We start from the raw sequence: 17749 nt of genomic DNA on the forward strand, positions 1-17749 counted from the left end.
CAGCAGGAAAAGCCGCCTGAAGAGATTCAGTACATTGGAAACTATAAAGTCAGTGAGAACTTGATCTTTCATTATTGTAACCAGCTGAGAAAATTCTGCCTTTAGCATCTGCTTGTAAGTATGTGAAAGTGAGGAGAGAAGACTCATTTTGCCAAACTTATATCCCACTCATAGCTGATGACTCCTAACTTTAGATGCTGAAAAAAAAAAAAAATGAGACTTTTGAGTCTGAAGGTTTAATGAACTTTAACATAGCATAGAGACTTCCTTACCGGATTCTTGCCTTTTTTCTCTTTCCTTTTTTTTCTCTCCCTTTCCCATCCTCACTCCTTTCCTTTCTTCCTTTTCTTTTCTTTCTTCCTTCTATTCTTTTTTTCTTCCCTTTCCCTTTATTACCTTTCAGAACATTAGAAGGATCACCATAAAACAAAATTATTTGCATTTCTTCTCTAGTTGGGAGTTAATATACATATTTTGAACAGAAACAGTGAATATGTTGGACTTACTGTATTTTTTTCCGTTAAGAAAAAAAAGCAAATGACCAAGATATTATTGCTCTTTGTATATCTATAGAAGTAGCAGGTATATCCTTGTGAGGGTAAAAAAAGGGATGGTGTTAATAAGGAAAATCTTTTTAGAAGGGATAACCTGAAATATTAATTCAAATGAAGAAAGAGGTACAGGATGTTATTCAGAGGTTTTGAGGAGGATTTCATTAAAAATGCAATTTTTGCAGAAATACTCAGGCTGCAGAAAGTGTAGACCAGGGAAGATAATATAAAACATTTATCTGGAATAAAAGCAGTAGTGATAAGACTTTAAAAAGTAAAATAATAGCTTTTATTAAAATATGGACACAAGAAACCTGTTTTAGGCAAGAAATAATTAAAATATTATCATAGAAGTGAACTTTAAACATTTTACATTAAATATGTAGTGAATCCATGTAACCTAAACACGTTTTGTTTGTAAAACTCTAGGTTTTAGAAAGTCAAATACCACTGGACTTTCTTCATCTCATTTTAGAGTACTGGTTATAATGTTTTCATGCTCACAGAAATATTTCTCAAAATTTTTCTTGAATAACTAATGATAAGACCAACAGCTGGAGTTAACACTCACTATGGTGTCATATTAAATTACAATACATAATCAGCCTAATTCAAAAGTTCCCTATGCTTGAAGATTTCACAATAAAGTAGATGCAGGCAAATTCATCGTATAGTAGAAGCGATTGCGTCTTTGAAGTTTAGAGTGCTTTCTCTTCTGTGTTATGTTCCTGTATATGTAACACTCATTCCATGGGTAATTTTGCTTGTCTTCTCCAAACCATATGTGTTCAGCTATTCTTTCTTCTATCTCGAGCAATATGATTTGCCTTCACTGATTTTCATGTTACCATGATAAATTTGGCATTGTAGTTTTATATGTAGAAGCAGGTTTGCATAGATCTATGTATGTATTAACATAAAAAATGATATATTTAAAACTAAATAAATTCCATAGCAGGAACTAAGCCATAAATAATAAAAATTTTTCTATATGAGTATCCACACATACATCGGCAGTGAGATACAGCACAATGCTCTCTGAAGGTATTTTAAATTTTTATCCAGTAGGTACTGGTTTTACATAAGAATTCACGAAGCATTATGATTCTTAGTGTCAAATTTAGCTTCCCCATTATTCCAACTCTTGCATCTTCACCTACTTACATAATGTTACTCATCACAAAGTTTTCTAACTGCTTGACTCAATCCAAATAACGAAATGTCTATATCTTTGTTAATATAAATATTTTGACCTCCCAGAGTATATTTTGTTCTTTTGTTAAAATTTACTTCTTCCCTTGAATGCATTTGCGTGGCATTCCTCTACTGTCTTCACTGGAATTGTGTTTTAAAGCAAGGAGAATGCTGACTTGGTTCTTTCTTGTTCTTACTCTGATAATATTAAAGGCAGTGGTCCTGGTCCCCAATGCTGCATATCTGGACCCTTTTGGCACTACTCATTCTAAACTCCTATCACATAAGTATAAGGTTACTTATCGATCCTTAAATATACAGAATAGTCCTGGGGGGATTAAGGAACAGCACTTGGAATTCTCACCATCTGTGCTGTCACCTCCATGATGACTGTTATGGAAGACACCACCTGTACTGGTTTCACTGTGTCTTTTGCACAGACCAGCCTAATCCTATAAGGTACTAGATTATTTTTATTGCAATACCTCTTGGTTCCTCTTTGACAATACCCATCACTAGTTATTGATCAAAAATTAATCAAGAAGCCAGGATTTCTTCAACTGGCATTTAGGTTCTTCCCTGGTCTAGTCCCAACTTATACTACCAAAGCTACTTTGTACTACTCGTTTTTTTGGTTTGTTTGTTTGTTTGTTTTGGTTTGGGTTTTTTTTTTGTTTGTTTTTTGTTTTGTGTTGTTTTATTTTTGACAGAGTCCCACTCTGTCACCTTTGATAGAGTGCCACGGTGTCATAGCTCACAACTTTTGGGCTCAAGTGATCCTCTTGCCTCAGCCTCCCTAGTAGGCTGTGCTACAGGAGCCTGCTACAATGCTGGGCTAGTTTTTCTATTTTTAGTGGTGGTGGGGTCTCGCTCTTGCTTGGGCTGAATGGCTTCAGCCTCCCAGAGTGCTGGTATTATAGGCATGAGCTACCACACCTGGCCTGCACTACTCATTCTAAACTCCTATCACATAAGTATAAGGTTACTTATCGATCCTTAAATATACAAGATGTGGTAGCCTTACAATTTTGATTATTTGGTCCACTCTACTTAAAGTGGTCTTTTTCCTATAGGATGTGGGCCTGTCTAAGCTCTACACTTCCTTCAGGCCCCAGCTAGGGTTCCCAGACATCACACCCAAAGATGGTCCATGCTACTTATTAGGTACTCATCAAATGTTTCCATATATTGTTACAGTTTATATTTATACCTACTCTCCCAAAAGAAGACATACATAAGATATTCCATCTTATATAGATTCACAGAACATCCTTATGGCCTAGCACAGTGTTTTGCATATGGGACAGGAATAATTAATATTTGAATAGCTGTACTGGTAACTCTAGACTTACTGTTATTTGTTAAGAGGCATGTTTCTAACCTTTTAGATAGTAACTAAGCTGCCTAGAAATTAGAAAGTATCAATTTTCAATGTTATTCCAAAAGAAGGATGTAATAGACAATTCTAGAAATCTGACAATACTTCACATTTTTAAAGTACAACTAAAAATGCCACATTTTTGCCCTCCACTTTCTAATCTCTGCAATATAGCCTCCATTGATTCTTATATTAACAGTCATATGCATTTATGCCCTGCTTTTCAAATGGCATAAACTGTGAGAGTAAATTTTAGCTTTTTATCAAAATTCTGAAATGTCAGTATCATCTTCTCACTTACTTGTCAACTTTTTTTTAACCAAATAATTATTATTTGCTGAGCAATTAAGCTTTTTGCATTGACCCCAATACATACAAGCCGTGTAAGAAATAAATTTTTAAAGCTAATAACAGCTTTCAAGTAACACATCAGACCTTGTTATTTTGAAAAATGACATGACCAAAAATGAGGTCCTTTAACCTGAACTTCGTGAAGACTTACTAGGAGACAGGCATAAATGTATTAGCAGGAAGATTTTTTTTTGTCACTATATTGATTCGAACATAAAATTATGACACTGTTCTTCAGACTGAAAAGTTTTAGTATTTTATAATTCTGAACCCATTTAAAATTTTTTTTGTATGAATCCATTTAGAGTCTAAAAGATTTTGTTTGTGGTTCTCTGCGTATTTTGTGCTATCAAGACTTGTTTTTTGTGTCCAAAGTCATGATTTTTAGCTCAAAAATATAAAACATGCAGGGATTGAGTAACTTGTGATTATGCGTGGAGCAGATCACACTCAGGAATTCCTTTTGCATTTAAAAGAGAGGGTGTAAAGGCAACCTTTACAATTGTCCGTTTTACAAGCAAGAATTTATATTTATAGTTAAAACATTGCATATGCGCCCATAAGTACTTACTTATATTTTATCCTAAAATGCTGCCAAAGTGATATTAAAAAGTAAGCAAGTTTTAGAAGGTAGAAAGTAGATGAAAGATTAGCAAGTAACTTAGGAAAAAACAAAAGCCAAAAACTTATGAACATGTAAAGGAGGGTTCTAATGTGTACATTTGGCATATAACACCCTATAACAACCAAGATTTGGAAATGCACAGAGTGTGTGAGGTATTGGACTGAAAAAAACTAGAATGGATAATAATCTTTTCAGGGAACAGTTAGACTACCCCAGCTCTTCCTTTGGTCCACACAGCAGGCTTCTCCACCAAACAAGGCAGTCTCTTGATGCATAGATAGGCATGAGCAAAGTCTCTGAATGTAGGATGATCAAATTAAAATCTGCATACTGAAAGAACAAATCTACACACTATAGAACAAGACTATCAGGTAGATCCTCCCCACTTCTCCCCAAGAATGCTGTGGTCTGGTACCTAACTTATAAGAAGACTGGAAGACCAGAAGTAAAACTTAGTAGAGCCCTACATACCAAGCATTTGGAAGGCAACGCCAATCATCATGTGGGAAGAATGCCAACTGAGCAACTAATTGCATTAGTAAGTGCACTAATGCAATTACAACTGCCAGGCAAGTTTCAGATCTTCCTACTTGATATGAAAGGACAAACAGGGATCACTGGCCTTTGAAGGAAAAGCTCCAACAGGAAAGTAAGAGACAAGAATAAATGACATGGAGAATCTTCGATCCTTACCACTAGCTATATTCTCTGCTGAAAGCGCTCTTCTCCATTTTTGCTCTGTTTACTCCTTCACTTCATTCACTGAACTCTGTTGAAATGCAAACTGAGAGATCTTTCCTTACCACTATACCTAAAATAGTGTTACCCTCTCTCCCATCCCACCCAATCCTTGATCATTCTATTTCTTTACTTGAATTTACTTTTCTCCATTATATTAATCACTACATGGACATTTATGTTTATTTATACATTTTTTCTCCATCCCTTACACCCCATTATGAACATTCATAAAGTAGGAACATTGTCCATTATATTCTTAATAATTACTTTTAGTATTATCTATTTATCTATTGACCTAGTAAGTATGATAAGTAACATGGATAAAGCAAAAGCAAAGTAGGAAATACAGTGTTAGAACTAGGATAACTCAAAGAACTAAGACAACCTGGTCAAAAATGATTCAAAAAGTTAGCAAGACAAAAAAAAAAAAAATACAGAATAATTAGCTCAGAGAAGCTTAACCTATTAAAAGTTTAAAAATATTTCAATATTAATCTGGGAAAACTTTATAAAGAAAATATCTGAGAAAGGTAAAAAGAAATGTAAAATATAAATAATAGAAAAGAAAGTATGACACCAATCTTGGAAGTCAAGAATCTGGCTAACAGAAGCTCCTAAACTAACAGAAAAAGTGGAAGGGAAGGAAAAATTAAAGATATAATGTAAGAATATTTCCTAGAATAGATATAAGCAGCTCCTATATTGAAAAGCCCATGAGACGCCCTGAAAACTAGATGAAAAAGAAACACACCAAGGTTCTGCCATTACAGAATTTCGGAACTTGGACCTAAACATACTTTTGTACATGAATAAACCTCAAAAATATAAACTATAATGAAAATTAGGTATAGAGTAAGTATACATTTTAAAATCTTAAAGCATTTTTTGTTATTTATGTATATGTAAATATTTAGTAAAACTATAAAAAAATTTCACAAGAACATTTACCCTAAATCATGATAGTGATTATCTGTGGAGAAGGAGAGAGGAAAATAATATTTAGGAGGAATACAGAGGAGGCATCATTTGTATGTTTAAAATGCTGTTTAAAATTGACTTCAAGCAATCATAACCTAAAGATTTAATGAGGCTGTGTGGTAGGTATAATGATATTATTATAATATCCTCTGTGCACGTCAATATTTTTGAAATATTTCACTATTTCACAAAAAAGATACAAAAGACCACCCTTGGGTGGAGGGAGGGGGATTGGTGGGATTACACCTGCGGTGCATCTTACAAGGGTATATGTGAAGCTTAGTAAATGTAGAATGTAAATGTCTTAAGACAATAACTAAGAAAATGCCAGGAAGGCTATGTTAACCGGTGTGAGGAAAATGTGTCAAACGGTCTATAAAACCAGTGTATGGTGCCCCATGATTACATTAATGTACACAGCTATGATTTAATAATTTAAAAAAAAGAAAACCTTCAAAAAAAAAGATACAAAACACCAAAAGAAAAAATAAAAGCACCTTATGTAAGAAATCACAGTAAGCAAAAATAATATTATATTTTTAACTGCTAAAAATAGTAACTAGAAGAAAATGGAAAAGTGTCCACACAGTTCTGATAGAAAATCACATTTAATCAGGCAATATCTACCCATCCAAAACAATTAGTATGAAAATAAGTGGAGAACATGTTCATTAGACTTAAAATCATCCACTTGTTCTTAAGAAACCAATGACTAATGTATTCTGCAAAACAAAAGAATAAACCAATTAAAAAAAAAAGACATCAGAACTATTAAACAGAAATTGCACCACATACTTGCTAGAATTGTCAAGATAGATTTTATTTGAACTACTGCAGTACAGAAGAGAGACTTTGACATAGAGCTGATATCCCAGTTAAACTTCAAGTTAAACATGTAAGGAAGATTTTGTTTAAGATTATTGCAATCAAGGACGAGCCTATTGCAATAGGGGAGAGACTAAACTACACTGAAACAAAAGGCAGGGGCATTATTAAATGGTCCAGTGATCTAATGGAAAAATACTGGAGGACATGCGGGAGTTCAGTGTGATTAGGGCATCCTAGTTTGCTAATTGTCACCTACCAAAGTTAGGCTTTTATATTCCACTGGAACTGACATACAGATGCTGTCTTTCCAAACAATTACATTTTAACAGGATGTCTTCCAGGTCCTGAGTGATAGAAAATTTTATCTCAAAAGGGCTGAGAAAGAATTTATAATAGCAAAATCTCTAATGTAAATTCTGTAAGAAAAGGGAGTTCAAAGGTCCTTAACAAACTTATTCCCATCATAATAACTCCCATGATAACTTTTTAATTAAGTTTCCAATATAGACTTTTGGGGAACAGATTCAAACCATAGCAAAATCTGACAAAATATATGTAAGATCTAGATGAAGAAAATTGCAAAACTCTTAAAAGAAATCCAAGGATTAAATAAATGGAGCAAAATTCTGTTTGGGGGTATAAAGAAGCAACATTTTCAAAACAGTAGTTTTTCCCAACTTGATCTATAGAAGCAAGATAATCACAAAGTTCTAAGGAATTGATGCTCAATATCGTATGTCTTCAGGGAAATGAAATTAAAACAACCAGACAGCATTATACACCTATTAAAATAACCAAAATCCTGAATAGTGACAACACCAAATGCTGGCAAAGATATGGAACAACAGGAACTCTCTTTCATCATTGGTGAGGAGGTGAAATAGTATAGCCACTCTGGAATGTCTTCCATTTTGACAGGTTCTTACAATTATAAACATGCTCTTACCATATTATCCATCTATTGTGAGCCTTTGTATTTATTCAAATAAGTTGGAAACTGACATTCACACAAAACCTGCATAAAAGGCTTACAACAACTTTATGAATAAATGCCAAAATTTGAGAGCAACAAAGATGTCCTTCACTGGGTGAAAGAATAAATAAACTGTGATAATGATAATAGATAAATCCAGATAATGGTTTATTATTCAGTGCTAAAAAGAAATGAGTTATAAAGTCATGAAAAGACATGATGGAACCTTAAATCATATTATTAAGTCAATCTGAAATGGCCACATACTATGAGGCCAGCTTTATAACATTCTGAAAAAATCAAAACTACAGATACAGTAAAAGATCAGTCATTGCCAATAGTTAGAAGAAAAGAGGGATGAAGTGGGCAGGGCACAGAGGACTTTGAGGGTCATGAAAACACTGTGCATGATTCTATAATGGTAAATGCAGGTTTTGCATTTGCCCAAGCACATAGAACATACAACACCAAGAGGAAACCCTGAATGTAACCTATGGATTTTAGCTGACAATAGCATGTCTGTGTAAGTTCATAGATTGGAAAAAAATATACCACTCTTGTGTGGAATGTTGATAATGGGGAGGCTGTACACCTGTGGAGGCAGTTCCCTGACCATCTGTTCAATTTTACCGTGAGTCTAGCTAAAATGTCTATTTTTAAAACAATTATTAATTACATGGGGAAGCAAATTATACAAGAAGTCATAATTCACTATTTGGCTCAGCCGTAAAAATATTTACATAATCATAAACTTATAATATCAATATAATTAAATTTTAGAGAAAATTCTACAGCATGGTGGGGAATTGAAAGGGAAGAATGTGATCTAAGAATGCTAATTCACGCTTTCTGGAATTGAAATAATTAGATAACATTTAAATAACAAATGAATAATGTTAATATGAGCATAATAGTGACAAAATGAAAGTAAATACACAAATATGCAATTCTTTAAAAAAATGAAAGGAGTTGCCTTTCAGCAAGATGCTAGAAAATGAAAAACAACTATGGACAAAGAGTGCTGTTTTGGGCTATTAACTTTATTTTAATTTTTAAACATATATGTAGTTAATACTGGATAACAAACAATAGAAGACGCCGGAAGTCATCACGACTTCCACAGGAACAAGTGTGTGTGTGAAGAGGTCGCCATCATTGGCTGTAAGAAGCTCCACAAGGGGATAGTAGGCTTCATCACACACCTGATGAAACTGATCTAGAGGACCTGGTGAGAGGCTTCTCCATCAAGCTGCAAGAGTAAGAGAAAGAGAGGAGAGACAACTATGTCCCCAAGCTCGGAGCCCTGGATCAGGAGGTCACTGAAGTAGGTCCTGGCACTAAGGAAATGCTGAAGTGAAGCTTTTGGATTTTGGCCGTCTGTCCAACCTGCAGGTCACTCAGCCTACAGTTGGGATGAATTGCAAGACACCAAGGGGAACCATTTGAGTCTATCTGCTGTGCTGTAACATTTTAATAAACATGGGGAAACAAAAAAGAAAGAGGGAGGAAGGGAGGAAATTTAGCCAGAGACTGGTACATAGCAAGGGCCCCGTGTGAAATGAAGGCAGAGATTAAAGCAATGCTTCTGCAAGCCAAAGATTGTCTGTGCAGCATCAGAGGCATGGGGTGGAGTCTCCCTCACAGGCACAAGAAGCCCTCTGAAAGAACCATCTCTTCTTACACCTAGATCTCAGACTCTTGGTCTCCAGAACTGTGAGACAGTAAATTTCTGTATAAGCCCCCCAGTTTGTTAATGGCAGCCTAGTAAACTAACATAGATGCTATCTTAGAAAGAGGAACTAAAGGCATCTCAGCTGACTTTTAAATACAGAACAAACTCCCTACCAATATCCCTGAATTTTTAGAGGAAAAAAATGAATTAAAGATGTCATCCAATATAATTGTTTTTGTAAAAATATCTATAAAATAGTTAATTTCACTTAAGAAATTAGTGTTAGGATAGAAAAGATTTTCTTAGGGATCTGACATGCCTTGTTCTTTTAGATAATGACAGCTGTGTTCTCATTGTTGTCCCCCTTGTTACCAAAAAGTCAGTTTTGGATTGAGTACCCAAATAAGGCCCTGAGTCGGTTTTCTGATTCACTGGCTACCATCTTCATATGGGAGCTCTTATTCCTTTTTTCTTTTTTAATTTCATAATATTAAGGGGTACAAATGTTTTGGTTACATGAATTGCTTTTGGACAGTTCGAGTCAAAACTATAAGTGTGCACCTCACCTAGATAGTGTGCATTACACCCCTTAGGTGTGAATTTGCCTTTGTCCTCCTATTACCAAATGTGCAGATGGGTATTGATAGATTAATTCTAATTTAATAGTGAGTACATGTGGTATATGTTTTTCTATTCTTATGATACTTCACTTAGAAGAATGGTCTCTTGTTCCATCCAGGTTGTTACAAAAGGTATTAGTTCACCATTTTTTATGACTGAGTAATACTCCATGATATACATACACCACATTTTACTAATTCACTCAAGTATTGATGGGCAGTTGGGTTGATTCCACATCTTTGCGATTGTAAATTATGCTGCCATTTGTGCTGCCCACCACATTTGTGTGCAGGTATCTTTTCTGTAAATTTTCTTCTTTTCCTTTGGGTAAATACCCAATAGTGAGATTGCTGGATCAAATGGTAAGTCTATTTTTAATTCGTTGAGGTATCTCCATACAAGTTTCCATAGATGTTAGACTAGTTTGCAGACCCACCGACAGTGTAGGAGTTACTTTCTCTCCACAGCCATGCCAGCATTTGTTGTTTTGGGATTTTTTGATGAAAGCCATTGTCATTGGAGTTAGATGATAGTGTAACATGATTTTGCCTTTCCCTGGTGATTAGAGATGTTGAGCATTTTTTCCATATGTTTATTGGCCCTTTGTCTACCTTCTTTTGAAAAGTTTCTCTTTGTGCCTTTCGGCCAGTTTTTTCTGGGGTCAGTTGATTTTTTTTTCCTTGCTGATTCCCTTGAGTTCTTTGTAGATGTCGGTTATTAGTGCTTTATCAGATGTATAGCATTCAAATATTTTCTCCCATTCTGTAGGTTGTCTGTTCACTCTGTTAATTGTTTCCTTGGATGTACAGAAGCTTTTTAATTTAATCAGGTCTCATTTGTTAACTTTTGCTGTTGCTTGGGCTCTTATTCTTTTACCTTGTTTCAAGTTCTTTGGGGGGCAGTAGTTAGGATTTAAATAATTAGTAAATAAATGAGCATTTCTCATCACCACAGCTCTGGCGAGCAGCAAACTGAGCCCACATTTATGCTTTCCTGAAGTTGTCTCTGTAGCTTTCACAACCAACTGTCCTGGTGTGGAATTAAAGGGTTTCTAAGGACAAGGGACCTTCCCTGCAAACTGTGTGTCAGTCCTGGGCATAACAGAGTAATAGCCTATCTGAACCACTGAATCACAAAGATGTGGATTCAAGTATCCTGGTAAACTCTTGTTTATGGATTACTAGTTTTATGTGAAAAACAAATCTTGCTTCAACAAGTGAGGAACAAAATGCGAGTAACCAAGTTCTCAGTTCTATAAAATCCCTCTTACCATCCTTTCAAGTGGACCCTAATAGCTGATCATGACTTCCAGCAATAAAGGGGGTTTAATTGAGCTGCATACCTTAGATATCACCAGTTTTGGAAACCAGACTGTGTTCTTGCTAGACTGCCTATCTCCATAACGTAACGTAGTCTCTCACTAGTTTCCCATTGAAACTTTCTTTTTCCTCGTACACCCTAGTGTTTTATCCAGTTTCTTTGATAACCATATTTTAAATAATCAAGATTCTGTGAATAAATAGCATTATTCCTTTCTTATGTTTTCCCTTCCACACCTACTTGTAGGCCTGACAATTCTGCTGCCACTGGATAGAATACATAGCAGACCTCCTATTTTTGTAGTTACATCCAAATAATAAAAAGTGATCTGAAGTCACTGTAGTTTCCAAAATAGTTTCTGTTTATTTATTAATATGTTTTATTTGACATTATAATAAAAAAAACTAACTTTCATTTGAAATTAAATTTCTGTCTTCCAATAGGAAAGGGTAGTGTGCTCAGTGTTAGACTTCCGTCTTTACCTACCCCTCCCTATCTCGCAGTTATTACCTGAGATTTCAGATCTTTCCAAGCTTGGAGTATGAAAATGGACAAGAGATACGGAGACAGCAAAAAGCTTTTGGCTGATGAAAGTGACTCCCAAGATACTTTGTTGGGCTTTTCAAAGCTCCTGACTTGCATTAAATATCTCACTTGTACTTTCATTATTTCATTGATGCCTCTTCCCTACTTACTCAATTGCAGACTCTTGGAATATGTTAGTAGTACAGGTTCAGCCATTATCTCCCCACCAAGTGGGCTTTTGACACAGTATTGAGAGAAAGCCCTTCTTAGTTCTTTCTTGGTGACCCATATCTGCTTCCAAGGATCATCACTTTAGACTCATCATATGAGTATGTTACAATGAACTTGCTTTCCAAATACTGCCTAATTTTTGTTTGGCTACTTAGCAGAGATCTCTGGCCATGGGCTCTACCTTGAGATTTATCAGGCCTTAGTCAACACTAGTTGCTATATCTCCCAAGTTCCAGGATATACTGTAAAGCCTTTCTCAACATGCTTGAAAAGAAGAGAAATCACCCAGCACCCTACCCACCCACCACCATGGAGATAATGGCATTATAGCACTATGCTCTGCAGGGCTCTTCCAATCTCTAAATTCCTTGGCCCTTCTGACTCAACCCTTTCATGTGTTCAATGTCAGTGTGTGGCTCAAGTTCACAAAACGTGATTTAAGACATTTTCTCTACAGAGTCTGCCTAGTCAGCCTAGCACCTCACTTTAGAGTGAGAGGAATTGGAACCTGTTATTCTGCAGTATCAGCTATGACTGAAACTAAAATAGTTCTGTTTCCCATCAGTGACCCTTTCCCTTTGAACTTATCTTACTTAACAACTTGCTGAATAATAGAATATGTTTGATGCATACTTCCTTTAGCCATTCTATTCTTCAAGTACAATATTTGTTCATGCACTTCTGGTAACTCTACAACGGCATATGCAATTACAAGCTGAGTACAAACTTTACCTTCATTCCATTTGTAGCTGTGCAACAGCTAACATGGTAAGCTTCGTCTAAATATTTGTTGACTTATTATGTCTACCCTGCAAGAATTTGATTATGATATTTGAGAAATACTATGACCAATTTCACAAATTTGAAAAGTTTGAAGAGATGCTGATTTGCTAAAATAATAGGGGAAAAGCAAGTAACACTATGTTTATTAAGTAAAGTCTTACAAATTTAAGAATCAGGCATAACATTACGCTGAATATTGCCAAACTGGAATACAGCTTTAAGATTTAATATGTGCCTAAAGTAAATATTCTGAGAGAGAGAAAAAATACAGCAAATTTGTAATAGCATGAGTTTCACTTGATAATATGTTTTAAGTAATCTTCTTTGTAGTATGTACAAGTCTTAAAAGATAAAGACCCTTCTGTGTCACAGTTAATGCTTGTCATTGGTAATTTTTCTAATAAAATAACTGTATCTATTTTAATGTAGTCTGGAAAACTTTAGTAAGTAGAATCCATAGACACATAATTCACATAATTACTTTAGTTACTTCCTTGCTGCCTATAAAATACAGTATAGACATGCAAAAAAAATTGTTTTACAGATGAGAAACTTAAATCGATTCAGTCCCAAATGAGATGACTAACATTTATAAAGTAATTCTCAACCTTGTGAATTGCCTTCTTGCAGGAAACAGACCTTATCCTGACTTTTAATATTTCAATGCACCGATCTTGGTGGATGGAGAATGGACCAGGATGTACGGTGACATCAGTGACACCCGCCCCAGATTGGGCCCCAGAGGACCATCGCTACATCACGGTCTCAGGGTGTTTTCTGGAGTACCAGTACATAGAAGTGGCCCATAGTTCCCTCCAGATTGTCCTCGCAGTAAGTGTTGACAGCCAACCACTCCTTCTAGTGCTTCTGGAATTATTTGCTTTTCTGTGCAAACTCAGTGCACACAAATGGGATCTGTGGGTAAAGTGTTGCCTTTTTGCTTTTCTCTTCATGAATGCCACTTTTAATAGAAATTTGTCAGGTTAAACCAAGCCATCCCCTGTACTGAATATACTGATTTTCTTCAACAGTCAGTAATTGGCCTTTGTCTTCATCAGTATTTTAATGGGAAATCTAACAGGTCAAGAAGTGATCTTTTTGCTTTTGGGAGACTTCTCCAAAACTCCTGGAGGGAAGTTCAGAGGGGTTTTGTAACTAACATTCTACAATATTCAAATTCGTATGATTTCAGTGGACATCCTCTCCTCAATGCTTCTTTGGCTGTACTGCTGGGGCTGGGATTTCTGTTTTCTATTTGCTTTATCTCCTTCTTCCTTCTTCCTCAATTTCCCCCAGGTACCATCCATCCCCTTTTATTCCCCTCCCCCAAATTTTTGCCAGGACAATTCAGGTTTTCTGTAGATTCTACTTGTAGAATTTCATGTCCCTGTTTTTCACAGTACTGGGATAATCAGTAACCCTTATTCTAACAGGAGGCCATAGGAGTTATAAGGTACATATTTGTATAACATACAAGGTCAATTGAGTTTGTGAACTTGTCTTAGAAAAAGTGCTACATATCTCATTGCTGAATATTGCTCCAGTCACCTTTGACTTCCTCCCCCTGGGAAGCTATGCACTGACACCAGCACCTAGTCCACTCTTGAAAGCAATAGAGGAATTCTTTTTCTGGACTGGCCATCAGAGCTGTCCTCATACTAGGTTCATGAACTCATCCTACAAAAAATGCTACATATCTTATTGATGAATATCACCTGCAAAGTATTCCCCTTGGAAAACTACGCACTGAGACCAGCATCTAGTCCACCCCACAAAACACTTTTCTAGGATCCATTTGCAAATTTAATTGTCAGACCTCAGATGATGACAGTGTTTGGCCATTCTAGAAAAGAGTTCCAGAGTTGCCTTGATAGTAGTGGTATACAGCATAGAGGATAAATTCACAAACTTACTTGTCCAACTTCATCTACCTGTGTTATATAAAATGTATTATTTTACTATGACAAACAGATGAATAAAATCACTGCTTTCTCAAGAAGAACTTTTACTAAGGCTACTGCATAATATTTTGAGAATCATGAAGTTAGGGCAACATTATTACACATGAATCAATTTATTCATTACAGACCCTCAATGTACAGAACTACATATATTTTTCTTAGATTCTATGTAAGATTTCAATTGATCTGCATGGTCTTAAAATTAACAACAAATTATGCAAGTATAGTCTCTTTTCTCCTTCTTTCTTCAGTTAATTTCTTTGGGGATGATATTTACTCATAATTCTTGAATAATAAGAGATAATAAGTTCTGGGTAGAATAGCATAAAATTTAGAAGAACAAAAAATCCTCTTGGAATTAAAAAAAATAACTAGATGAGTGTGTGTATTAGATTACATAGATAATATGTAGTTATTAGATTTTAATGGACTAAATATATGTGTGTTCTGACCTGCTACGCATGCTATGTTAGTAAACACTTCACAAATCTCTGTAACTAGAAACCATAGAGGTTTGCTCTGTGTGTCAACAGGAGGCTGCGCTAATCAGTGTCATGCAGGAAACGAGACTAGTGGAGCAGCCACCATCTGAATCATCATGGGTTTCCATGCTAGAGAGCAAAGATAGATGCAGAGGGTCTACACTGGCACCTAAATGCTCCTGCTTAAGAGGAGAATCTCATTGTTCACAGTTCATTGTCCAGAACTGGTCTCACCCAATCACAAAATGGTCAGGGAGCAGGGAGGGCTATAAATGTCTGGAGATCGTCATTAATGATGTACAAAACATTTGAATTCTATTCTTTGCTCAAGCTCTGAGTGATCTCCCATGAGTATGTCCAACCTGAGAAAATTCTTCCAATAAACAAAATCTTCTGTAATAGTTTTAAATCTAAAATTGCTCATTTTGTTCATCCTAAAATAAAAATAAGTTAGATTTAATGGATTGGAAGTAGCCATTTCATTTATTTAAATGTATTTAAATCACGTATTCGCTCTCACATGGGAAAAATGAAATATTTCTAAAAGATGTTTATCTGTGAGTTAGAGAGTTGTGAGAGGTTATTCTGAGATGTGAACAGAAGGAAACAGAGTCCAGGTTCTGTGTGGGCAACATGGCCTTTGTTCACTTGGGTTTGAGGGGGCTGAGTTCAAAAAGGAAGTCAGCACGCGGGTTAAGGCAGGGTGGGAATATAAGGGTCCGGAACTTGGAGGCTGGTGTCCTCATTCCTTTCTGGGTGGGACTTGTATACTCATTTCTGTCCCTACCCTCGGTTCTATTTGGGGCAGGTCCCTGCACGTGGCCCTATCAGTTTGAAACAAAATATTTCTTACGTGGAACTCCTGTTTTTATTATACTCCCAACATTTTGGGAAACCTCCACCTATGTTTCAGGGATGATGGGATGATATGGTTTATGTACAGGGATATATATATGTCTAAAAATATATATTTTTTTAGACAGTTATTTGAATAGTGTGTGTGTATAAAGTATATCCACAGATTTATTAAACCCCACATAAAATTTTGGCACACGGAGAATCTCCTAAAAAACACATTTGGACACAGAAGCATATGTTGTGGCTGACAAACTGCCCAAAGAAAAAAATATTATTACACAGTAGCAACCAGTAAAAACCATCTGTAAAGGCAAGGTGGCTAGAGCACAAAGAAGATGGATGGAGTGTCCTGAAGAACAGCTGTGACTAATATTTCATGCTACTGGCTCCCACTTCTCCTGTCTGCATTATCCCAATGGAGTGAGGGAATAATTTGAGCAAAACACCCTAGGAGGTGGCATCTTTACCTCTGCCTTTCCACCTGTTCTTCCTTCCAGGGATGTGCTTCTTTTGCAGTGTTGAATGGGGAACACCTGAGAGTAATTTAAGCGCCTGTGCACCGAAGCCACTTACCTGGAGACTTTCAACACACTTTCTGCCTTTAGTCTCCCTGTGGCGTGGCTGGCCTTGGGCTGGAAACATCTGCTGTAGAGAACACTAGAGTTTTGTAAGGCAAACCGAAAAGGGCTTTTCTTGGACAATTTGCTCTGCCTAGTTTTTGGAATCCCTCCAAATCCATTTTCCTGTAGTCATTCTCATCACTTCTGCTGTCATGATTAAGTGATGAAATAGTGTCTTGACTCTCTACTCCTCTCCTTTTGTGTTACCCAAATCATACCCCTGACAACATTCCATTCGGTCCAGTCCAGTCGAGAGAATGCTTCCTGAGTGCTTGTCCCCTGCTGGCATCTAGAAAACAAAGATGATCACATCCCTGACCTTGAGGATGTCACGGTCAAAGTGGAGCAAGGTTTGCCAGGCTGAAATTCAGGTGCAAACAGCCACATTTCAGGGATGTGCGAGGCCAGTGGTTCTCAACCTTCCTAATGCCACAACCCTTTAATACAATTAAAAGGGGTCGCGACCCACAGGTTGAGAACTGCTGTGCTAGGCAGAGAATATGGTTTGTGCAGTTTATGGCATAATCTTGCCTTCTTAATTCCATCCTGGTTTTTGTAGAATTAGCTAAACTTTTGATCTCCTCACTGTTTTCATCAGTTTTTGAAACTGCCCTCACTTCTAGGATATCTGGCTTAGATCTGTTTTCATAAACTGCAGCTCCCTATGCCACTGCTCTTGATTAACTCCAAATCTCCTCAGCTCTTTTTCTCCACCCTCACTCAGCCTTTATTTTGCAGATTCCTGACCCAGGCAAGCCTGTCACCTTGTTGTTCAGTTTTCTGCCAATCAACTCTTGGCTGATTTCCAAGTTAGCATTCACAAAGCCCACATTTGCATCTCACATACATAAGCTATCTTCCATCTACAGCCAAAGGAAGACAAGTATAATATTCATATAATTGGGAAGTGGGGCTATTAATCACACGGCCTGAGACTGCCAGAACACTAGGATGACAAGGCGGCTGTGAGAGCCCTGCTTTCTCCTCCTCCAGCAGCATTTTCTTCCCATTACTATCAGATAGAACATTCAAAAGGAATACAGGTGAGCACGCTTTT

At 36.4% G+C, this 17749-nt stretch overlaps 1 protein-coding gene across 3 annotated transcripts in view; it reads left to right on the forward strand.

The window, feature by feature from the left end:
• The window catches only part of NKAIN2 (sodium/potassium transporting ATPase interacting 2), a 1094549-nt gene that overhangs the window by 867524 nt on the left and 209276 nt on the right, over positions 1–17749 (forward strand). For all 3 annotated transcript variants that reach the window (XR_008380247.1, XR_008380248.1, XM_053592354.1), the window contains one exon: positions 13402–13602. Coding sequence is in view for 1 of the 3 variants with exons in the window: in XM_053592354.1 (XP_053448329.1) it covers positions 13402–13602 (201 nt within the window). In the remaining 2 variants the exon portion in view is untranslated. The remainder of the gene's footprint in view (positions 1–13401; positions 13603–17749) is intronic.

This window comes from Nycticebus coucang, chromosome 5 (genome assembly GCF_027406575.1).
Source record: "Nycticebus coucang isolate mNycCou1 chromosome 5, mNycCou1.pri, whole genome shotgun sequence".
NCBI lineage: Eukaryota > Metazoa > Chordata > Mammalia > Primates > Lorisidae > Nycticebus > Nycticebus coucang.